The 25,261-nt window shown below is 43.7% G+C and overlaps 1 protein-coding gene across 2 annotated transcripts in view; it reads right to left on the bottom strand.

Annotated features, from left to right (window-relative positions):
• The window catches only part of LOC139415146 (androgen-induced 1 (H. sapiens)), a 95,876-nt gene that overhangs the window by 46,084 nt on the left and 24,531 nt on the right, over positions 1-25,261 (bottom strand). Inside the window, exons 1-3 of one of the 2 annotated variants that reach the window (XM_071163008.1) lie at positions 23,573-23,830; positions 13,686-13,841; positions 2,600-2,701 (exon numbers count right to left, since the gene is read on the bottom strand). In XM_071163008.1, coding sequence (XP_071019109.1) covers positions 2,600-2,701; positions 13,686-13,841; positions 23,573-23,713 — 399 coding nt within the window. In that variant the 5' untranslated portion in view covers positions 23,714-23,830. Of the gene's footprint in view, positions 1-2,599; positions 2,702-13,685; positions 13,842-23,572; positions 23,831-25,261 lie in introns of those variants that run through there. The other variant, XM_071163009.1, reaches the window with a different exon arrangement.

The raw sequence follows: 25,261 nt of genomic DNA, 5'->3' as shown, positions 1-25,261 counted from the left end.
AAGCGAGTTTGACGCAGGTGGAACTCGGTGGAACTCTCACAGAGAATCCGCAATGCCTAACTGTTTAAGTGGCGATGAAGTGACTCTGCCCTAATTGTCACAGTCACATTAAGGGAAGCCTGTTAAGCTTGCCAAACATGCAGCACCGGGATTTGACAACATCAAAACATGTGCTGAGGGAAACTGTTCCGTATATTCCCGCTTTGGTGACAAATGCTGTAGAATTCACACTGGTTTATTGTCTCTTCCTTTGTGTATCTTCTGGAAGGCAAATCTCTTGATGGCAGATTGACACTTTCCGTGGCCCACTTTTGAAGTCAAGTCTCTCTTTACTTTGTGAACTTGAAAGGAATATTCAGGGGGGATATTCTGCATAAATGAACGGAACGTTGATAGGACATTCAGTGGGATATCACTTTGACAGTACTACATGCTGTACTAACAGCATTGTAATCAGAGCCCTCCTTACACAGTCTATAAAACATTATTGTCTTCTCTTTGTGCCTTCCCTGAAATAACGTTATCTCTAGGGCTGTGTGCAGCAGTGCACTGTGTCAGGGACTGTGTGAGGATGGTCTGTTGTATCTCCCACACTGAGGGAAAGGTGTGACCAGGTTTCTATCAACACCTCTCTCCCCTGCATCGCTCTGTGTGCATCAAGGCTTCATTGTGTGGTAGACAGGGTGCAAAATAATTCCTGCCTGCCTGCCTTTCCTCTGTTACATCCTGCTGCCTGTTTGCCTGCGTATTTGAATTTTCAACCAGCAGCCCTGTGATATGCAGTGTGATGAGGCAATAGATATATAGGGCTGAACTAGGCCAGGCTCTCTTGCTCTGTAGTGAACTGTAATAGCAGACACAGGCCAGGCCAGACTGCCAAACAGTAACAGGGTCCGGTCACTCCCTCCTAACACAGAAAGGAGCAGGAGACAGTTGCCGTGGCAGCGGGGGTAAACAAACAAATGCGGTACCATGGAATGTGGCAAAATATTTACTATGGAGTAACTCTGCTGCTGCAGTCGTCACCCGTCCAGAGCTCACATATCTGGAAGGTTTGCATATTATGAATTGTTTTCAGCTGTTGGACCCGTTGTGGTTATTTCCTGGGGTTGGCCCTTAGCAACATGGTTAGCAGGACTGGAGGCCAGGCCACTTTCTGTGAGTGTGTCTGTTCTGGGTTGGACAGGGTCATGTTGGTCCACATGATTGTTGAGGCGCTGGGTAACATCTCGTCCTGATTTGCGGAATCATAATCATTGATCTGTTTATGTTTGATCCGAGCAATTGGGACTTGAATTGACCGTAGCAACCCAGATTCCAACACACACAACAAACAACACTCCTGGCTGCTGTGGATATGGTTCAGTGTAATAAGCTTGAGGATATGAGTCCGGCACTTTTGCAAAGCGCCACTTGAAAATGATCTGATTTATCTCTCACGTGATCTCTACTGAATGGAAAGGTTGCATATCCATAGTTGCAATCTAAACAAGGCGTTGTTCCACGGTTTGACTGAAAAAGGTATGCTGGTATTCGGTAGTATGGCCCATTAAACACCATTTAATATCATCTGTGACGCTTTGGACATTTGCATACACTTCAACCCAAATTGCATACACAGACTTTATCATTGCTTACGCAGTCTATGTGAACACAGTTATTGTTACGTAGCAACCAGTCTGTGTACTATTATTGGTTCGCTAGCCACGACACAGACTACTACAATATGTCGCATCCATTAAGACATCCATTGAGACTTTTTTACCTTACATACACTGTCTATGCACACAGCTGGAGGCTTGACTCTTGTTGTAGGAATAGGATGTGATTGTGGAGCCAAAAGACATGTAGCACGTGCAGACACACACACACACACACACACACACACACCCCCACACACACACGCACACGCACACGCACACACACACACACACACACACACACACACACACACACACACACACACACACACACACACATTGAACACAGCCATCAATCACCAGTCTCACCTGCTAGAATAACAAGCCTATCATCTAATTGTGCCAGCAGGAGGGCTTCAGTTCCATCTGATTGATATCAGCAGTTGAAAAACCTCTTCCCATTGTTTTGAATGCTGACGTCAATATGACCATAGAGAAGGTTTGTTCTTATTGAGGAGAACAAAATGTGCCTCGCTACTTGTCTGCTATTATAGGAAGCGTTTAGGCACCATTAGCTGCCCATTGTCCACTGTGACTAATGTCTGGGGCTCCAGATATGCTCTCAAATGTCTATTTATTTACTGAGTGGGTTCTCAAATAGTGATGGGAAAATGCTTATGGCCTGTAATAAATACCTCAACTGGAGTAACTGTTCGTATTAACTGTGATAAATGATTATGTTAAATGACAAATATGACCACATAGACGTGTAGTGGGTGAAATAACATTTATCTTTGGGACTAAATAACATTTGTCTTTTTGACAAAAATGTATGCATAACCATTATCTTATTCTAGCTCTTTTTTTTTCTAGACACCCTGTACTAGCCATACTAAATAATGTAACAGAGTAATGCTATGACAGGCCTGGGAACAGTATAGCAGACAGACAGTACTCACCATGCCGTGGTTGAGCCACTGGGGTATGAAGTTGTCCAGCAGTCTGGGGTACACCAGGTCTCTGTCATACAAGTACAGGGTCCAGAACATGGTCACCACAAACTGCAGAGAGACAGGGACATAGGAGACATAGTGAGGACATAGGAGAAATAGTGAGGACATAGGAGGCATAGTGAGAACATAGGAGGCATAGTGAGGACATAGGACTAATTCAAAGTTAAACTTCACTGCACTTGGCATAGATATATTTGTTGGTAAGTTCATGTTTTGTGCTGGAAATACTAGGTTGGAATATTGCGTAACGTGAGGTTGTGGTAGTCTATAAATATATACAGTGCCTTGCGAAAGTATTCGGCCCCCTTGAACTTTGCAACCTTTTGCCACATTTCAGGCTTCAAACATAAAGATATAAAACTGTATTTTTTTGTGAAGAATCAACAACAAGTGGGACACAATCATGAAGTGGAACGACATTTATTGGATATTTCAAACTTTTTTAACAAATCAAAAACTGAAAAATTATTCAGCCCCTTTACTTTCAGTCCAGCAAACTCTCTCCAGAAGTTCAGTGAGGATCTCTGAATGATCCAATGTTGACCTAAATGACTAATGATGATAAATACAATCCACCTGTGTGTAATCAAGTCTCCGTATAAATGCACCTGCACTGTGATAGTCTCAGAGGTCCGTTAAAAGCGCAGAGAGCATCATGAAGAACAAGGAACACACCAGGCAGGTCCGAGATACTGTTGTGAAGAAGTTTAAAGCCGGATTTGGATACAAAAAGATTTCCCAAGCTTTAAACATCCCAAGGAGCACTGTGCAAGCGATAATATTGAAATGGAAGGAGTATCAGACCACTGCAAATCTACCAAGACCTGGCCGTCCCTCTAAACTTTCAGCTCATACAAGGAGAAGACTGATCAGAGATGCAGCCAAGAGGCCCATGATCACTCTGGATGAACTGCAGAGATCTACAGCTGAGGTGGGAGACTCTGTCCATAGGACAACAATCAGTCGTATATTGCACAAATCTGGCCTTTATGGAAGAGTGGCAAGAAGAAAGCCATTTCTTAAAGATATCCATAAAAAGTGTTGTTTAAAGTTTGCCACAAGCCACCTGGGAGACACATCAAACATGTGGAAGAAGGTGCTCTGGTCAGATGAAACCAAAATTGAACTTTTTGGCAACAATGCAAAACGTTATGTTTGGCGTAAAAGCAACACAGCTGAACACACCATCCCCACTGTCAAACATGGTGGTGGCAGCATCATGGTTTGGGCCTGCTTTTCTTCAGCAGGGACAGGGAAGATGGTTAAAATTGATGGGAAGATGGATGGAGCCAAATACAGGACCATTCTGGAAGAAAACCTGATGGAGTCTGCAAAAGACCTGAGACTGGGACGGAGATTTGTCTTCCAACAAGACAATGATCCAAAACATAAAGCAAAATCTACAATGGAATAGTTCAAAAATAAACATATCCAGGTGTTAGAATGGCCAAGTCAAAGTCCAGACCTGAATCCAATCGAGAATCTGTGGAAAGAACTGAAACCTGCTGTTCACAAATGCTCTCCATCCAACCTCACTGAGCTCGAGCTGTTTTGCAAGGAGGAATGGGAAAAAAATTTCAGTCTCTCGATGTGCAAAACTGATAGAGACATACCCCAAGCGACTTACAGCTGTAATCGCAGCAAAAGGTGGCGCTACAAAGTATTAACTTAAGGGGGCTGAATAATTTTGCACGCCCAATTTTTCAGTTTTTGATTTGTTAAAAAGGTTTGAAATATCCAATAAATGTCGTTCCACTTCATGATTGTGTCCCACTTGTTGTTGATTCTTCACAAAAAAATACAGTTTTATATCTTTATGTTTGAAGCCTGAAATGTGGCAAAAGGTCGCAAAGTTCAAGGGGGCCGAATACTTTCGCAAGGCACTGTATATAGCCTATAATATATATGTGACACACGTACCATTACACACCCAAAAGTACAGCACCTTGAGCCATGTCATAGGACACACCATCCAGCCTTGTGAAGCTATGGGCCCAGGGGATCAAATAACCATGGATGTTTACATGCTGCCCATGTTATGCCAAGAAAATATAGTTCAACCTATCCAAAGGGTAGATTTAAAAAAAGTACGGTAAATTGTGTTTTCAGCTCTAAGTCTTCATATTATATTATCATGTCATATTTTTCAGACAAGATAAATATGTCTGTAATTTAAATGGCAATGCAATGGTCTATTTGTATTTTCCAGACCATATCCGCCTGCGTTTTACACCCTCTGGAGACGCGGTATCCCTCAGGTCATCCCCACCCAGGAAATCCCTGGTTCTTTTGTGGCCCTTCTCTTCCCTGTCTCTCCATGAGGTTTCCTGCTTGGCCTGACCTGGCCCGGGTTGAGCTCGACCCAGCCGCCCCCACAGTCTGTTCATCTGAGGACAGTCCTGGAGCGCAGAGATGTCAGCCTCTGACCTGAGCACTAGCTATCTCCTCTATCCATTCCTCCTTCAAAGGCAGGCTGCCCGGCACTCTCATACTAACAACGAGGCGAGCTAGCGCTAAAGCCCACCATGCAGCCGTGAGGTGAAGCGAAGCGACAGTTCTGGGCTCATGTTTTCATATCAGCATACCATAATTAATCCCTAAGAGCTGACTTCTTCTCCTTTCCTTGTCTCTTATCCCGGCGCTTCTCCACAAGCCCTGTATGCCCCCTGTAGGAAGGACAGTAGTAAGCTTGTGAGGATATCAAACGCACTGCAAAAACAAGCATGTTACTGTCGAGTGTAGAGGCTTTGAAAGGGGCTATTTGAAGTTCCAGCTCCATGGAGTGGAGCAGCTTCCTCGGTGAACGGATTCCAGTTCTGCCCGTAATCTCTTTGATCCAGACAGTTCTAACTGCTCCCGACCATACCCAACTACCCAACCTATTAGCATTAATCAACCTCGATTAGCGATGTGACAGAATCCTGTTTTGCTTCGTATTCTCACAGTATTTAACTGGATCTCTGTTTTCCAGTAAGTTTCCGATGACTTGCCGCTGTAGCCAAATAAACAGGCTGCGTTACAAGGCCACGGCAGACAGGCCTGCTGAATGGAGAGCATTGACTCTGAGGGAGCAGCTTATTAAAGCCCCTCGAAAGCGAGAAACAGCATTTCTTATTTCCTCTCCGAGGTGCAGAGTGCGAGTAAATGGACTCGGTCTGAGACAGGTCGTTTATTTAGACATTTCACATTTCCACACCCTCAGCCTTTTTAGCTGCATGGGCTCCATGTCATCGGGCTGTAGGGAAACCACACCTGGCCCTGTCAGGGGCCTTCAAGCCTGTCCAGGAGCCAAACCATCCGCAGCCCAGTTAGGTGGATGGAATTACCTGGCCTACCATCTGCGCCTCAGACGGATGCATGTGAGATGCCCCTGATATTGTGCCCTGATGGCACGCTCTCCTCTTTCATCATGTGGAGAGGTGGGAAGAATGAAGGAGTGCGCTCCACCCTGCCAGGAATGCATTCATACCCGACCAATTCAGGGAGAATACACACACACACACACACACTAGAGCACTAGAACAGTCTAGAGATACACGTATATTATCATTACCAAACATCACCGTCGACTGGGGCTCATTTTTCCCGGCATTAGCCGCGACACTAATTACATCCATTGTGTGGTGTGTAAACTGAACTTCATGGCCAACTCTCAGACAGGGGCCAGTGCCAAGTGGCTCATCATATAGCAGCCTACACTGCTCTGTGATGGTGACGCTAGCAACTGCTCGCTGGTTTTTAGGAGGACACCTAAGGAGCAGTGCGTGGTCTCTCTCTCTGCTCTGCTTCTGTATTGACTCATGTCTTACAGCCTACCCTTATGAAAAAACACACATGAAATCGCATTTTCACGTGAAATAGCGGTTTTCACATGTTGAGGTTAAATTTCACGTGAAACCATTTTATCACATGTAGTACATTTAGAGTTCACATGTTAACGGCATCTTTTCACATGAGAAGAAAAACATGTTTTCACCTCACACAATTGCAGTTGCACATGTGAAAACAGTTTCATATGTAAGAGACATCTGCATTTGAAAATATAACTTCCACATATCGAATTGCAAGTTCAGCTGTGGTGGCGAAACAGTGTTATTCTCCTCATGTGAAAAGGTGGTGTTAACATGTTGCAGTAGTAGCAGTGTTTTCACATATATATTTACACATTCTGTAATGGCGTTCTGTAAAAAGGTAACTTGGCCTACCTGAGTATAAGCAAACAAGAAAACGTTCACCCAGAGGCGGCGTTCCTAGTAGCCAGGGACTTTAATGCAGAGAAACTTACATCTGTCTTACCAAATTTCTATCAGCATGTTAAAAGTGCAACCAGAGGGGGAAAAAAACATTGGACCATCTTTACTCCACACACAGAGACTCATACAAAGCTCTCCCTCCAATTGGCAAATCTGACCATAATTCTGTTCTCCTGATTTCTGCTTACAAGCTAAAATTAAAGTAGGAAGCACCAGTGACTAGATCAATAAAAAAGAGGTCAGATGAAGCAGATGCTAAGCTACAGGACTGTTTTGCTAGTATGGACTGGAATATGTTCCTGGGTTCCTCCGATGGCATTGAGGAGTACACCACATCAATCATTGGCTTCATCAATAAGTACATCGATGACGTCGTCCCCACTGTGACGGTACGTACACACCCCAACCAGAAGCCATGGATTACAGGCAACATCCGCACTGAGCTAAAGGCTAGAGCTACCGCTTTCAAGGAGCGGGACTCTAACCCGGAAGCTTGTAAGAAATCCCACTATGCCCTCCGACAAACCATCAAACAGGCAAAGCGTCAATACAGGACTAAGATTATTACACCGGCTCTGACGCTCGTCAGATGTGGCAGGGCTTGCAAGCTATTACAGACTACAAAGGGAAGCACAGCCGAGAGCTGCCCAGTGACACAAGCCTACCAGACGAGCTAAACTACTTCTATGCTCGCTTCAAGGCAAATAACACGGAAACATGCATGAGAGCACCAGCTGTTCTGAAAGACTGTGTAATCATGCTCTCCGCAGCCGATGTGAGTAAGACCTTTAAACAGGTCAACATTCACAAGGCCGCAGGGCCAGACAGATTACCAGGACGGGTACTGCGAGCATGCTCTGACCAAATGGCAAGTGTCTTCACTGACATTTTCAACCTCTCCCTGTCTGTAATACCAACACGTTTCAAGCTGACCACCATAGTGCCTGTGCCCAAGAATACTAAGGTAACCTGCTTAAATGACTACCGATCCGTAGCACTCACGTCTGTAGACATGAAGGGCTTCGAAAGGCTGGTCATGGCTCACATCAACACCATTATCCCAGAAACCATAGACCCACTCCAATTCGCATACCGCCCCAACAGATCCACAGATGATGCAATCTCTATTGCACTCCACACTGCCCTTTCCCACCTGGACAAAAGGAACACCTATGTGAGAATGCTATTCATTGACTACAGCTCAGCGTTCAACACCATAGTGGTCTCAAAGCTCTTCAATAAGCTAAGGACCCTGGGACCAAACATCTCCCTTTGCAACTGGATCCTGCACTTCCTGACGGGCCGCCCCCAGGTGGTAAGGGTAGGTAACAACACATTAGCCATGCTGATCCTCAACACAAGGGCCCTTCAAGGGTGTGTGCTCAGTACCCTCCTGTATTCCCTGTTCACTCATGACTGCACGGCCAGGCACGACTCCTACACCATCATTAAGTTTGCCGATGACACAAGAGTGGTAGGTCTGATCACCGACAAAGACGAGACAGCCTATAGTGAGGAGTTCAGAGACCTGGCCGTGTGGTGCCATGACAACAACCTCTCCCTCAAGGTTATCAAGACAAAGGAGCTGATTGTGGACTACAGGAAAAAGAGGACCGAGCACGCCCCCATTCTCATCGACCTGGCTGCAGTGGATGCAGGTTGAGAGCTTCAAGTTCCTTGGTGTCCACATCACCAACAAACTAACATGGTCCAAGCACACTAAGACAATCGTGAGGAGGGCATGGGTCCTCAGATCCTCAAAAGGTTCTACAGCTGCACCATCGAGAGCATCCTGACTGGTTGCATCACCGCCTGGTATGGTATGGGAACTGCTCGGCATCTGACCGTAAGGCGCTACAGAGGGTAGTGCGAATGGCCCTGCACATCACTGGGGCCAAGCTTCCTGCCATCCAGGCAGGAAAGAAGCAAGAAGAACAGATGGCAGTGGGAGTTTACTTGCTCGCCTACGGATTCTCAGAAGGCTGCCCGATCTGCGTCCCCTTTCCCTGCGTCTTTTCTTCACGCAAAAGGCATGGATCTGGGCCTGTTCCCAGAAAGCAGGATATCGTTCTTGTCGGACTCGTTAAAGGAAAAAGTTTATTCCAGTCCGCGGTGAGTAATCGCTGTTCTCATGTCCAGAAGTTATTTTTGGTCATAAGAGACAGTAGCAGCAACATATGTACACATGTATTGTGTACATTATGTACACAATAAGTTTAAAAATAAGTTACACAAAATGCCAAAAAACAAACAAAATAGCACTATTAGTTGGGAGAATGTAAAACTTCAGTCATGTTCCTCGGCGCCATCTTGATCACTGCCTGGTATGGCAACTGTTCGGCCTCTGACCGCAAAGCACTACAGAGGGTAGTGCAAACGGCTCAGTACATCACTGGGGCCAAGCTTCCTGCCATACAGGACCTCTATACCAGGCGTGTCAGAGGAAGGCCCTAAAAATTGTCAAAGACTCCAGCCACCCTGGTCATAGACACCAAGTCTAGGTCGAAGAGGCTTCTAAACAGCTTCTACCCTCAAGCCATAAGACTCCTGAACATCTAGTCAAATGGCTACCCAGACTACTTGGATTGCCCCTCCCCGTCTTTTACACCGCTGCTACTCTCTGTGGTTATCATCTGTGCATAGTCACTGTAATAACTCTACCTACATGTACATATTACCTCAACTAACCGGTCCCCCTGCACATTGACTCTGTACCGGTACCCCCTGTATATAGTATTGCTATTGTTATTTTGTTATTATTTGTTAATTACTTGTTACTTTTATTTAATTCCATTTGGAGTGTTACAGCTGAAGGCACACTCCTCTCTTCTTCATACGTTGGTCAGTGACCGTTAGAAGAGCCCAGTGTAAAGGACAGAGAAGCGCTGAGTGTCTTCTTATTTATATTTTTTAGCCCTTTTTCTCCCCAATTCTGTGGTATCCAATTAGTATTTACAGTCTTGTCCCATCGCTGCAACTCCCGTACGGACTCGGGAGAGGCGAAGGTCGAGAGCCATGCGTCCCCTGAAACACGACCCTGCCAAGCCACACTGCTCTCTTCACCTGGAAGCCACCCGCACCAATGTGTCGGAGGAAACACCGTACACCTGGCGACCGAAGTCAGCGTGCATGCGCCTGGCCCGCCACAAGGAGTCGCTAGAGGGTGATGGGACAAGGACATCCCGGCCGGCCAAACCCTCCCCTAACCCGGACGATGCTGGGCCAATTGTGCACCACCTCATGGGTCTCCCGGTCGTGGCCGGCTGTGATACAGCCTGGGATCAAACCCTGGTCTTTAGTGACGCCTCAAGCACTGCAAAGCAGGGCCTTAGACCGCTGTGCCCCTCTGGAGGCCTATTATCTATCCTTTTTGACATGTTAAAATTTGCGCTGTCAGAGTTAATCAGTTAACTCAAGGTCACTTTTTGTAATTTTGGTTTGAAAGTGTTGAAACACTGAAAACGTCCAACATACATAATCTATATACTAAAAACAACAATGTCAAAACAAGTTGACTTTGAGGTTAAAGAAAGTCTCTTTATCAATTTACCTGATTTTGATAATATTCCTTTAATGCTTTTTGTATAAATACATCTTAAATTACAGCTCAATTTGAGAAAATGATTAATTTGCGATTAATCCTGATCAATCACAGGAAATCCTGCGATGAACTGGATCAAATTGGTTTGACAGTCCTAGTTGACATTTAAATGTGAAAATGCACATGTCAAAGTGTAGCGGGCATGAATCGTTCATGGTTGCTCATGGTCACGTGATGAGGTAAGCCCCGCCTACGACTTCAAAATGAGTGCTGTCCCTTTTGGTCGAATGTATGGAAACCACATGTCTGACTCACATGTTTTCTGCACGTTCTTTTTTTTCATGTGTTTTTTTCTAAGGGTACCTACACAGAAGAACACAGGATCAAAATTCGGTCCCAGCACACGTCACATGATCTATGGTAAACAAGGACTGTGATACACAGAACATGCCTGTCCCTATTTCACTTTAGGCCATGTTAAAAAAGATGATGACATGACATGTAATTTTCTTCTTACTTATTACACAGTGACTAGGCCAAAGTTAGTGAACATGAAATGATGTCCCTATCTTTTGGCTCGAGGCCTGGAAAAACCATCATATTGGCAACCAGTATCTTCCCAGTACCTTATAAATACACATCTCTGTACGAACCCCTCAGCACCTGCTGCCTGGGCACCCTGGCCCTTCGCCACCTCCTCACTGTATGAAACTAAAACATCACCTCTTCCTGCAACAGAAAAAAAAGACACCAGCAAAGATCCAATTTAAATATTTTCAGAGTAATTATCAGATGGCAATCACGGACAAGGGCATATAAAAGCAAGACAAACACAGTTTCCTTTTTCTCGTTGCCTGACCGCTGCCTGCCCGCTGCCTCCAAGGCTGTCACATGACACCCATGCTCATAGATGACTTGGCATTTGCAAAGCAAATGGGCCGTGCTGCATCCAAGACAATGTGACTTGGTGTCCTTACTTATGCAAAGGCCCTCCCAGAGGCCAGTGCAGTCCAGTAAGACCACAGACAGCAGCATGCACCAGGGAAAGGTGTCCACTGACTCACACGGAAGGCTAGCTAGGGGACCTTTCCTTTCCGTCAGCCTTTCGGTTTCACCAGTGAGAAGTGAGATGGATTTGGCTGACCAACATATAGGCTAAAGACTAGCATGTGTCTGGCGACCTAGAAGACAAACAGACACTTGTTTAGTATGTGGAGTTGTTGAGTTTCTGTTATGCTTCTCAGATACGGTACCTTCGGAAAGTATTCAGACCCCTTGACTTTTCCCACATTTTGTTACGTTACAGCCTCAATCTAAAATTGATTAAAAAAATTAATACATCTGCAATCTACACACAATACCCCATAATGACGAAGCGAAAACAGGTTTTTTGAAGTTTTACAAATGTATAAAAAAACATTTAAAAAAATATATTATTTACATAAGTATTCAGACCCTTTGCTATGATACTCGAAATTGAGCTCAGGTGCATGCTGTTTCCATTGATCATCCTTGAGATCCTTGTACAACTTTCTACAACTCCAGATGTGGTAAATTCAATTGATTGGACATGATTTGGAAAGGCACACACTTGTCTATATAAGGTCCCACAGTTGACAGCACATGACAGAGCAAAAACTAAGCCATGAGGTTGAAGGAAGAGCTCCGATACAGGATTGTGTTGAGGCACAGATCTGGGGAATGGTACGATAACATTTCTGCAGCTTTGAAGGTCCCCAAGAACACAGTGGCCTCCATCATTCTTAAATGGAAGAAGTTTGGAACCACCAAGACTCATCCTAGAGCTGGCCGCCCGATCAAACTGAGCAATCGGGGAAGAAGGGCCTTGGTCAGGGAGGTGACCAAGAACCCGATGGTCAGAGTTCCTCTGTGGAGATGGGTGAACCTTCCAGAACGACAACCATCTCTGCACCCCTCACCAATCAGGCCTTTATGTAAGAGTGGCCAGACAGAAGCCACTCCTCAGTAAAAGGCACATGACAGCCTGCTTGGAGTTGCCAAAAGGCACTTAAAGACTCTCAGACCATGAGAAACAAGATTCTCTGGTCTGATGAAACCGAGATTTAACTCTTTGACCTGAATGCCAAGCGTCACGTCTGGAGGAAACCTGGCACCATCCCTACGGGGAAGCATGGTGATGGCAGCATCATGCTGTGGGGATGTTTTTCAGCGGTAGGGACTGGGAGACTAGTCAGGATTGAGGCAAAGATGAACGAAGCAAAGTACAGCAAGATCCTTGAAAAAAACCTGCTTCAGAGCACTCAGGACTGGGGCGAAGGTTCACATTCCAACAGGACAACGACCCTAAGCACACAGCCAAGACTATGCAGGAGTGGCTTCAAGACAAGTTTCTGAATGTCCTTGAGTGGCCCAGCCAGAGCCCGGACTTGAATCCGATCGAAAATCTGAAAATAGCTGATGCAGCTACACTCCCCATCCAACCTGATAGAGTTTGAGAGGATCTGCAGAGAATAATGGGAGAAACTCCCCAAATACAGGTGTGCTAAGCTTGTAGCGTCATACCCAAGAAGACTCGAGGCTGTAATCGCTGCCAAAGGTGCTTCAACAAAGTACTGAGTAATGGGTCTGAATACTTATGTAAATGTGATATTTCTGTTTTTTATTTGAATAAATTTGCAAAAATTTATAAAAACCTGTTTTTAATTTGTCATTATGCAGTATTGTGTATAAATAATTTTTTGGGAATAGGCTGTAAGGTAACACAATGTGGAAAATGTCAAGAGGTCTGAATACTTTCCGAATGCACTGTACTCTACATCAGTGAAGCTGTAGTATTGTATGCTGCACTGAGGATACTTGCATTAAATAACAATAATGCAATGAAGCACATATTCCGGTACATTAGCTGTTTCTTCAAATATCTTTCTTCTATCCATGAATGATTCTTGAAAAGGGAACGAGAATGGAAACATATGGTTGTTGTGGATCTGTGGTTTCAAGCATCTAGACTGTCAGAGTAAGAAAGGCCGTTCTTAACAATGCAGAACATTTACAGTGTCTTCTGCTTCTTTCTCAGTGAATTTGTGCATCGTTGGCGTACTGTAAAAGGGAAACTATCATAGTCCCAGATCTGGTTGTGCTGTACAGTATAGTCTACTTCAATGGTCGTTGAGTTAGCGGTACAACACAATCAGATCTGAGAGCAGACTCAAACGCTCCAGGCCTACTGTAGTGTTGTGTCGTGACTATCGCTCACCACTCCAACGGGGAAGGCCAGCACGGCCATCATCCAGTCCCTCAGGCCAATGAGCTTCCTAAGCTGCCTGTCTTGCTCCTGGTTCTCACTGCCCTTGGTCAGCAGTCTGGACAGGTCTGTCAGCACACACACGCCAAAGAAAACTGCCTGGATCACCTAGAGCAGGGAAGGCGAGGACAAAACGATGTGTTCTTAGAGATAAGAGCAGCCACAACAGATTACACAATAGTTAGACATTATCATGTCACTCTTTCTAAGCAGAATAGCTAATCCAGGAGTTGTGTCACGGGACAAAGAATTTTACAACACAATTTAAATCCGGAGAGGTGAACAGGAGATTATTTTGGGTCACAAAATCAGTAGAGTTCGTCATCTCTCAAGAGGACAGTAGCATTAAATATTAATATCACATTATATTCATGGGAAGCATATGAATCCCAAAAAGCATATCTATAAAACATTCATATGTATATCAAAAAGGAGTTCATTGAGGTGTCCTCTAAAACGCAACGCATATTTTGCCATACATACATTTAAATAAAATACATATTTTATATAGCAATAAAAATTATTATATAACAACTGAACAATTACATAAACCTCATACTTTCGATGTCTATCCCCTTAAACTAGCATATGTCATTTTATGTGGGTCTATAAGCAGTCTGTGGCAGCGGTGGGGATTATTTTTGCATGAAATTAAGAGCTAGAGAACATAACAGGGTGTCTTTATCGCCACAGCAAAAACCCAACAGACTGGAAAGTGTGACTTTCATTCTCATTTAATCAATGTTTCATTTCGGATTCCAGGGACCAGCATTATCTTTTCGGTCCAAAAATTGCGTTGCAGAACTTGGTTCTAGGACAGGGTAGTGCCCAGCAACAGCATCAGTGTGACACCTAGCTAACACACAAGACAGCTGTTTCATTTCTCAGGCGTTTTCACAGCCTTTATATCTTTGACTTAGTTTTTTTGCCTTTGTAAGCAGCAGGTTTAGCCTGAGGCTATGCAAAAAACGAATGCCTTCCAGGTTCTTTTTCACTTATCTCAAATGCATGGGGTTTGGAAAACAGAGCTCTCACAGGGAATGAATGTCAAAATCTAAGCATAAAACCCTTTAATATTTCTACAGGCTCTTTCCCTGCCCTGTATTGCAGGCACTTAGGAACAACTACAATAATTCCTGGACTGGAGCTCAGGTTATAAAGTGTTGCTCCACACAACTCAAATGTCTGCAGCTGGGAGAGTGGAGCACAGAGGGAGTCTGGGAAGGAGAATATGGAAGCTGCATGAACAAGAGAGATACAGAACCAGTTTAGAAGTTTAACAGCTATAGGAGTGATGATGTACATACTACAGCATAATGTAATTACAAGACAGACCATATCCAACATGTATTGCCCTATATAGACTAATGGGAAGCAATGTAATGTCTAGGAACCTAATTACCTCCACAGTTAGCAAAGGCTGACAGGAGAGTAGAGTAATGCATCATGTCTTACTTAGCAAAGACATTAGGCACTGTCCTACACTCCCCCTAGCCCTCTTTACATGTGCTGTGTAGTGTGCTGGCCAGGTGCAGAGAGGGCCTTAATAAGTACTGGGTGGTCTAGGGAAGGGGACAGTATGTAAAGCCAGACATAATATCTCTCTGTCCACACCTGCCCCCTCTGGGCATCACCTGACACTCTGTGGCAGAGAGGATCTGCACTCTGGCACTACAGCTATGCCACTTATATAATGTGTGTGTGTGTGTGTGTGTGTGTGTGTGTGTGTGTGTGTGTGTGTGTGTGTGTGTGTGTGTGACATAAAACAGATGACACATGCTCTATATGGTCACTTATTTGGCTTAAAGGCTCTGTGCAGCTGTTTTTATCACACAATCAAATAATTTTATGTGTAACAATTAAGTACCTTACTGTAATAGTTTTTCAATAAAATCGTCAAAAAGAAACAAAAATCACCTTTCAGCAAAAAATATTTCTCAAGCAAGAATTTTGCCTAGGGGCATTATAACCTGAAAACTAGCTGTTATTGGCAGAGAGGTTTGGAACGCTCTTTGTTATTTTACCTTGTTATTTTAGCTTGTATACTGTTGTTTAGGGCAGCTCTCATTGTTTAATTTTACTGCGAAGCCCCTAGTCCTGCTCAACATGCCTCAGATAGCCCCCTTGTCCCACCCCCCACACATGCGGAGACCGCACCTAGCATAACTGGCGCCTCCAGAGATGCAACCTCTCTCATTGTCACTCAATGCCTAGGTTTACCCCCACTGTACTCGCACCCTACCATACCCTTGTCTGTACACTATGCCCTGAATCTATCCTACCACACCCAGAAATCTGCTCCTTTTATTCTCTGTTCCGAACGCACTAGACGACCAGTTCTTATAGCCTTTAGCCGTACCCTCATCCTACTCCTCCTCTGTTCCTCTGGTGATGTAGAGGTTAACCCAGGCCCTGTGTGTCTCCAAGAGGTCTCATTTGTTGACTTCTGCAACCGTAAAAGCCTTTGGTTCATGCATGTTAACATCAGAAGCCTCCTCCCTAAGTTTGCTTTATTCACTGCTTTAGCACACTTCGCCAACCCTGATGTCCTAGCCGTGTCTGAATCCTGATTTAGGAAGGCTACCAACAATTCTGAAATGTCCATCCCCAATTACAACATTTTCCATCAAGACATAACTGCTAAAGGGGGCAGAATTGTTATCTACTGTAGAGATAGACTGTAGCGTTCTGTCATACTATCCAGGTCTATGCCAAAACAGTTTGAGCTTCTACTTTTAAAGATCCATCTCTCCAGAAATAAGTCCCTCACTGTTGACACTTGTTATAGACCCCCCTCAGCTCCCAGCTGTGCCCTGGACACCATATGTGAATTGATTGCCCCCCATCTATCGTCAGAGTTCGCACTGCTAGGTGACCTAAATTGGGATATGCTTAACACCCCGGCTGTCCTACAATCTAAGCTAGATGCCCTCAATCTCACACAAATTATCAAGGAACCTACCAGGTACAATCCCAAATCTGTAAACATGGGCACCCTCAGATATAATCCTGACCAATTTGCACTCTAAATACACCTCTGCTGTTTTCAACCAGGAACTCAGCGATCACTGCCTCATTGCCTGCGTCCGTTATGGGTCCGCTGTCAAACGACCACCCCTCATCACTGTCAAACGCTCCCTAAAACACTTCTGCGAGCAGGCCTTTCTAATCAACCTGGCCCGGGTATCCTGGAAGGATATTAACCTCATCCCATCAGTAGAGGATGCCTGTTTGTTCTTTAAAAGTGCTTTCCTCAACATCTTAAATAAGCATGCCCCTTTCAAAAAATGTAGAACTAAGAACAGATATAGCCCTTGGCTCACTCCAGACTTGACTGCCCTTGACCAGCACAAAAACACCCTATGGCGTACTGCACTAGCATCGAATAGTCCCCGCGATATGCAACTTTCAGTGAAGTCAGGAACCAATACACACACTCAGTTAGGAAAGCAAAGGCTAGCTTTTTCAAACAGAAATTTGCATGTTGCAGCACTAATTGCCAAAAGTTTTGGGACACTGTAAAGTCCATGGAGTATAAGAGTACCTCCTCCCAGCTGCACACTGCACTGAGACCAGGCAAAACTGTCACCACTGATAAATCCACGATAATCTAGAATTTCAATGAGCATTCCTCTACGGATGGCCATGCTTTCCACCTGGCTACCCCAACCCCGGCCAACAGCTCTGCACCACCAGCAACAACTGGCCCAAGCCCCCCCCCCCACTTCTCCTTCACCCAGATCCAGACAGCTGGTGTTCTGAAAGAGCTGCAAAATCTGGATCCCTACAAATCAGCTGGGCTAGACAATCTGGACCCTCTTTTCCTAAAATTATCCGCTGCCATTGTTGCAACCCCTATTACTAGTCTGTTCAACCTCTCTTTCATATCATCTGAGATTCCTAAAGATTGGAAAGCGGCCGCTGTCATCCCCCTCTTCAAAGGGGAAGACACTCTAGACACAAACTGTTACAGACCCATATCCATCCTGCCCTGCCTTTCTAAAGTCTTCAAAAACCAAGTGAACAAACAGATCACCGACCATTTCGAATCGCGACCAGTTTGACTCTTTTCTCTGTATATATCAATGATGTCGCTCTTGCTGCGGGTGATTCTCTGATCCACCTCTATGCAGATGACACCATTCTGTATACGTCTGGCCCTTCTTTGGACACTGTGTTAACAAACCTCCAAACGAGCTTCAAAGCCATACAACACTCCTTCCATGGCCTCCAACTGCTCTTAAATGCTATTAAAACTAAATGCATGCTCTTCAACCGATCGCTGCACGCACCCGCACACCCGACTAGCATCACTACTCTGGACTGTTCTGACTTAGAATATGTGGACAACTACAAATACAGTGCCTTGCGAAAGTATTCGGCCCCCTTGAACTTTGCGACCTTTTGCCACATTTCAGGCTTCTAACATAAAGATATAAAACTGTATTTTTTTGTGAAGAATCAACAACAAGTGGGACACAATCATGAAGTGGAACGACATTTATTGGATATTTCAAACTTTTTTAACAAATCAAAAACTGAAAAATTGGGCGTGCAATATTATTCAGCCCCTTTACTTTCAGTGCAGCAAACTCTCTCCAGAAGTTCAGTGAGGATCTCTGAATGATCCAATGTTGACCTAAATGACTAATGATGATAAATACAATCCACCTGTGTGTAATCAAGTCTCCGTATAAATGCACCTGCACTGTGATAGTCTCAGAGGTCCGTTAAAAGCGCAGAGAGCATCATGAAGAACAAGGAACACACCAGGCAGGTCTGAGATACTGTTGTGAAGAAGTTTAAAGCCGGATTTGGATACAAAAAGATTTCCCAAGCTTTAAACATCCCAAGGAGCACTGTGCAAGCGATAATATTGAAATGGAAGGAGTATCAGACCACTGCAAATCTACCAAGACCTGGCCGTCCCTCTAAACTTTCAGCTCATACAAGGAGAAGACTGATCAGAGATGCAGCCAGGAGGCCCATGATCACTCTGGATGAACTGCAGAGATCTACAGCTGAGGTGGGAGACTCTGTCCATAGGACAACAATCAGTCGTATATTGCACAAATCTGGCCTTTATGGAAGAGTGGCAAGAAGAAAGCCATTTCTTAAAGATATCCATAAAAAGTGTCGGTTAAAGTTAGCCACAAGCCACCTGGGAGACACACCAAACGTGGAAGAAGGTGCTCTGGTCAGATGAAACCAAAATTGAACTTTTTGGCAACAATGCAAAACATTATGTTTGGCGTAAAAGCAACACACCATCCCCACTGTCAAACATGGTGGTGGCAGCATCATGGTTTGGGCCTGCTTTTCTTCAGCAGGGACAGGGAAGATGGTTAAAATTGATGGGAAGATGGATGGAGCCAAATACAGGACCATTCTGGAAGAAAACCTGATGGAGTCTGCAAATGACCCGAGACTGGGACGGAGATTTGTCTTCCAACAAGACAATGATCCAAAACATAAAGCAAAATCTACAATGGAATGGTTCAAAAATAAACATATCCAGGTGTTAGAATGGCCAAGTCAAAGTCCAGACCTGAATCCAATCGAGAATCTGTGGAAAGAACTGAAAACTGCTGTTCATAAATGCTCTCCATCCAACCTCACTGAGCTCGAGCTGTTTTGCAAGGAGGAATGGGAAAAAATTTCAGTCTCTCGATGTGCAAAACTGATAGAGACATACCCCAAGCGACTTACAGCTGTAATCGCAGCAAAAGGTGGCGCTACAAAGCATTAACTTAAGGGGGCTGAATAATTTTGCACGCCCAATTTTTCAGTTTTTGATTTGTTAAAAAAGTTTGAAATATCCAATAAATGTCGTTCCACTTCATGATTGTGTCCCACTTGTTGTTGATTCTTCACAAAAAAATACAGTTTTATATCTTTATGTTTGAAGCCAGAAATGTGGCAAAAGGTCGCAAAGTTCAAGGGGGCCGAATACTTTCGCAAGGCACTGTACCTAGGTGTCTGGCTAGACTGTAAACTCTCCTTCCAGACTCACATTAAGCATCTCCAATCCAAAGTTAAATCTAGAATTGGCTTCCTATTTTTGCAAACAAAGCCTCCTTCACTCATGCTGCCAAACATACCCTCGTAAAATGTACTATCCTACCGATCCTTGACTTCGGCGATGTCATTTACAAAATAGCCTCCAACACTCTACTCAGCAAATTGGATGCAGTCTATCACAGTGCCATCCGTTTTGTAACCAAAGCACCATATACTACATGTATGCTCTCGTTGGCTGGTCCTCGCTACATATTCGTCGACAAACCCACTGGCTCCAGGTCATCTATAAGTCTTTGCTAGGTACACTGGTCACCATAGTAACACCCACCCATAGCACACGCTCCGTCCGGTATATTTCACTGGTCATTCCCAAAGCCAACAATTCCAACACCGCCTTTCCCTCCAGTTCTCTGCTGCCAATGACTGGAACGAATTGCAAAAATCACTGAAGTTTTAGACTTATATCTCCCTCACTAACTTTAAGCGTCAGCTGTCAGAGCAGCTTACCGATCGCTGCTGGTGTACACAGTCCATCTGTAAATAGCCCATCCAACCAACTACCTACCTCATCCCCTCATTTTCTGCTCTTTTGCACACCAGTATTTCTACTTGCACATTCTCATCAGCACATGTATCACTCCAGTGTAAATTGCTAATTTGTAATTACTTTGCCACTAGTGGCCAATTTATTGCCTTACCTCCTTACTTCATTTGCACACACCGTATACAATATTCTATTGTTATTGACTGTACTTTTGTTTATCCCATGTGTAACTCTGTGTTGTTGTTTTTGTCGCACTGCTTTGCTTTATTTTGGCCAGGTTGCAGTTGTAAACCTGAACTTGTTCTCAACTGGCCTACCTGGTTAAATAAGGTGAAATAAAAAATATACATTTTGGCAAGTCAAAACTCTGCCCATGTAAAACCTGCTGATTAGAAGGTCCTGTGTAAATTGTATTTTCAAACAGCAACTATCTGGAAATAACTCTGATCACATTTATTCACACTTTCACAGTGTTTGTTTTTGAACAATATGATACAAAACACAGGAAAAACTAAATTGTTACTGCATTGGGCCTTTAAAACTGATTAATTTAACCAACAACTTGGAAGTGAGAGAACATTTTAAACCAAAAGTATGACTCAGTTTCATAATCTGTTTGCTAGGTGCCTCAGTTTTTATCCGAAGAGGCACTATGCTAAACCACAACAAAACTTTTCAGATCATATGACTTGACTCCAAGCACAGGGGTTAGACGTTTTGTTCTGCCTATTGATTCATGTGGACAAAGGCCAGATCTCACTGGTGGTATCAACCCACTGGACAGCCCTGTGTTCTGCTCCTCATGTATCCCCGATGGAAACCCACATCTGAACTCCACACTCAATAATGAATGACTGAGACCCAATGAAAACATATCTACAGGCTAAAATCACAGCTAGGCAGCCAAGGTCCTAAACCAAGTGAAGTGTAACAGAATTAGTGTAGACAGACAGAGGCGTGGAGGTTAGGCCTGGCTACCGTGGCTGGTTTCTAGAGTTTTCCACTAGACTTCTATCCCATTCGCCCTGAGTAAGGTCTGATTCTAAAGCCTGCGAGCGAGTGGCATATTTTGCTGTGATAATATTTATTTGTTGTCTGTTCTAATAATAACTGCTTCATATAGCAACACTTAATAATTATGATGACATATAGAATAAAACAAAACCAGTTATTCAAAAGGCCTAGCTGTTTCATGTCAAACTCAATCCATATCAACCTCACATCGTGTTACCTTCATTTCTTGTGCCCCTATTTGTGTGAGCTAAAACAGAGCAAACTACCCACTACCAGTGTCCCACTGGGCAAAAAAACTGGTTGAATCAATGTTGTTTTCACGTCATTTCAAAATAATACAATCAATATGATGAGGTTGAATCAACACGGAAAACTGTTTGGATTTGCGAAGAATCATCAAAGTAAGGGAAACGTTATTTTCTTCACCCAACTTATAACCTAAATCCAATGACATGGTGACACTTTCTATTGATTTCATGTTGAATACTCATTAGTTTACAAATCAACCAAATATAAATCAAAACTAGATGTTGAACTGAAATCTGTTCACAGTGGGGTGTGAGTAGCAGTGGTGTAAAGTACTTAAGTAAAAATACTTTAAAGTACTACTTAAATAGTTTTTTGGTGGTATCTGTACATTACTTTACTATGTATATATTTGACAACTTTTACTTTTACTTCACTACATTCCTAAAGAAAATGATGTACTTTTTACTCCATACATTTTCCCTGACACCCAAAAGTATTCGTTACATTTGGAATGCTTAGCAGGACAGGAAAATGGTCCTTTCACACACTTATCAAGAGAACATCCCTGGTCATCCCTACTGCCTCTGATCTGGCGGACTCACTAAACACACATGCTTCATTTGTAAATGATGTCTGAGTGTTGGAGTGTGCCCCTGGCTATCCATAAATCACAAAAACAAGAAACTTGTGCCGTCTAGTTTGCTTAATATAAGGAATTTTAAATTATTCATACTTTTACTTTTGACACTTAAGTATATTTTAGCAATTACATTTACTTTTGATGCTTAAGTATATTTAAAACCAAATACTGTTAGACTTTTACTCAAGTAGTATTTTACTGGGTGACTTTCACTTTTACTTGAGTCATTTTCTATTAAAGTATCTTTACTTTTACTCAAGTATAATAATTGGGTACTTATTCCACCACTGGGGAGTAGCTACACGCTTTGATTCCTGAGAAAAATAAAACTAATAAGCAGAAGAATGAGAGAATCCGTCATAAGTAGTAGGACATTGCACATTTTCATTACAGTAAATTGGGAGCTAAATCTAAGTACTATTCCTGGGGTTGGCATATTCACGTCACATTGGCGTTTTTATCATCACGGCAGTAATTCATCATGACTAAAGACAGAATCATGACTAAATAGTAAACACACACATGCACAAACATGCGCATGCACGCGCGACACACAAACTTTGTTGTCAGGATTTATATGATCGGCTTAAACTAGATGTTGTAATGCACAATAACAAAACATGTTTATTGCTGTTATTGCATTTAGCGCCATTGCCATAAAAATAGTAGTAAAATGGCTCAGCAGTGGGCTTCTAATGTGGAAAACATGAGTCATCTGTTGAAAAACGGACAGAACATCAGGATCTAAATATATATGTGTGTGTGTGCGCGCGCGTGTACATATACTTATAGAGTAAGCAAAATGTGAACATGTATTTCAGAAAACAAGAGTGCAACTATTAGTAGAAAAAAGAAGAGCAAATCACAGACAGTGAGGTAAAGAAAACATCCTGGGTGTTTTCATAGAAGGTTTTTTACTATCCAAACAACGTTCTCTTAAAATAAAGGCTGTGTGATCTAACAGGGGAATCATTTGAGCTCGGGATGTCGTTATCCTAATCACATCATCTCGGGTACCCACGGGCCACGGATGGTTCCTTAATAATTGTGATTCATGTGATTCCAATGTTGCAACAAAAAAGGCAACTGACTTGCGCGCATCAGCAGCCGAGAAGAGGGGGAGCCTTTTTAGTGGGTGTGAGCTTTTAATGACCGTAACACTTGCCCAAAAAATTGAGGAGTCTGTACAGCGCTGGAAGAAACAAAACATATTGTAGCTGACAGCCTAATAACACAGCAGGCCCGTTTCGCAACTGAGGGTGGGCGGTATCAACAACTGGAGGTAGGACACTGACTGTAGCATATCATACCATGACGTGCTAGCATTTCTGAATGACCAGGCTCCGGTGTAGAGAACAATATTACACTTACCAGGTCTATGAATGTTAAAAACTTCCAGCTCCCGCCATATGTTTGATGCGCGGGCATGTCAATTGCTTTATAATTGCAGAGGATGGAGAAATAGGACAGGAGAATGGCTACCCTTAGCACTTGAGATGGGATGAGCGCCATGTTTTTTCTCCGTGTCCTTGTCTCGTCTCCTGCTATATCCTCCTGTCAGATTGATGCTGCGGGTCTCGCACAGTGCAGGGGGGTCGTTGCCTCGGAGAAGGGAATCAGACAGAGGAGGTTGCGTACGAGATGTGAACGTGAGGAAAGGGATGAGGAGGAGGGGTGTTGCCATAGAAACAGAACGCAGCCTCTCCAAGACGAGGAGGAGCAGACCACTATGTGATGCTCTGCATACATACAGAGGCTCCTTCAATGATGTCTTTATAGTCTGGTCAATGGTTTTGGCTAGTCTAGTGTAACGGATGTGAAACGGCTAGCTTAGTTAGCGGTGGGGCGCACTGAATAGCCTTTCAATCGGTGACGTCACTTGCTCTGAGACCTTGAAGTAGTGGTTCCCCTTGCTCTGCAAGGGCCGCGGCTTTTGTGGAGTGATGGGTAACGATGCTTCGTGGGTGACTGTTGTTGATGTGTGCAGAGGGTCCCAGGTTCGCGTCCGGGTAAGGGCGAGGGGACGGTCAAAAGTTATACTGTTACACTAGTATAATAGTGGAATAATGTTAATGTATTCACATTGCATCTTTGCACATGCATATAGTTCAAATGTGCTCAACAATTTATTGTAACTAAATATGTATATAGATTTTTCACTTGGGGGCTTTTAAACAATAAAAAATGGCAACACAAAATGAACATTGTGTTCTAACACAAGACTCTGCTTGTCCCTCCAATTGAATAAAAAAACACTGTCTTCCTTCTGACATACTTACATTCTGTTTCAGGATAGAGGCAGTTACAGAGGAGGTTTGTTGCTCCAGCCGAGACTTTCTGATATGTTATAATTAACTGCCTTTGGCAGGTAGCTTACTATTACTAGAAGTGTTTTACAACTCTACAATGGTCTCTAGGACACAAAGCCAACTGATGGTGCTTAGATTATATCTGTTTACTACTTTATTGGCAGTCTTCAGGATCCTAAGTTAGATATTGTGTTATTAATTCCGTCACTGGGTTTTCATATTTTATTGATCCCGTAAAAGTACAGTACTTTAACCAAAGCAAAGCACCACTAGGGGACTGAGGGCATGACCAGAAGAACATCAAAGTGTTGCGTGACTCTTCAGAGCTAAGAGAATAGGCCTGGGAAATAAGAGGGCATCAAGCGCATCAGATCAGACACCATTCCGGAACAGAAAAACACCTAGGTTTTTCCCACTGACACATTGACTGCTTCACACAGTATTACCGTAATCTATAATTGCCAGCTCCAGTCTCAAAGCTTTTTGAGAGATGTCAGGCAGCGGCAGACTAACTCTCCCCCCTGTTAAAATCAGTATTAAGTTACGATAAGGCAGCTACAGAGGTTTATTCTATAAAAATCCCTCGCTAGAGACAGACAAATGGTTTCCAATCCCAGCTATTAAGAGGATAGAGAACTGGGGATTACAGCTTCTGGCCTCGGTCCCCCCCAAAGTCAGCACAAGATTGGAAGGCTGACTTGGGCAGGCAGGCAGAGATGGTATGGATGGATGGCCTATCCTGGTATAACCC

Source organism: Oncorhynchus clarkii, chromosome 8 (assembly GCF_045791955.1).
Source record: "Oncorhynchus clarkii lewisi isolate Uvic-CL-2024 chromosome 8, UVic_Ocla_1.0, whole genome shotgun sequence".
Taxonomy (NCBI): Eukaryota; Metazoa; Chordata; class Actinopteri; order Salmoniformes; family Salmonidae; genus Oncorhynchus; species Oncorhynchus clarkii.
Note: the sequence above shows the minus strand (reverse complement) of the source record. Positions and strands in the feature narration are given on the sequence as shown.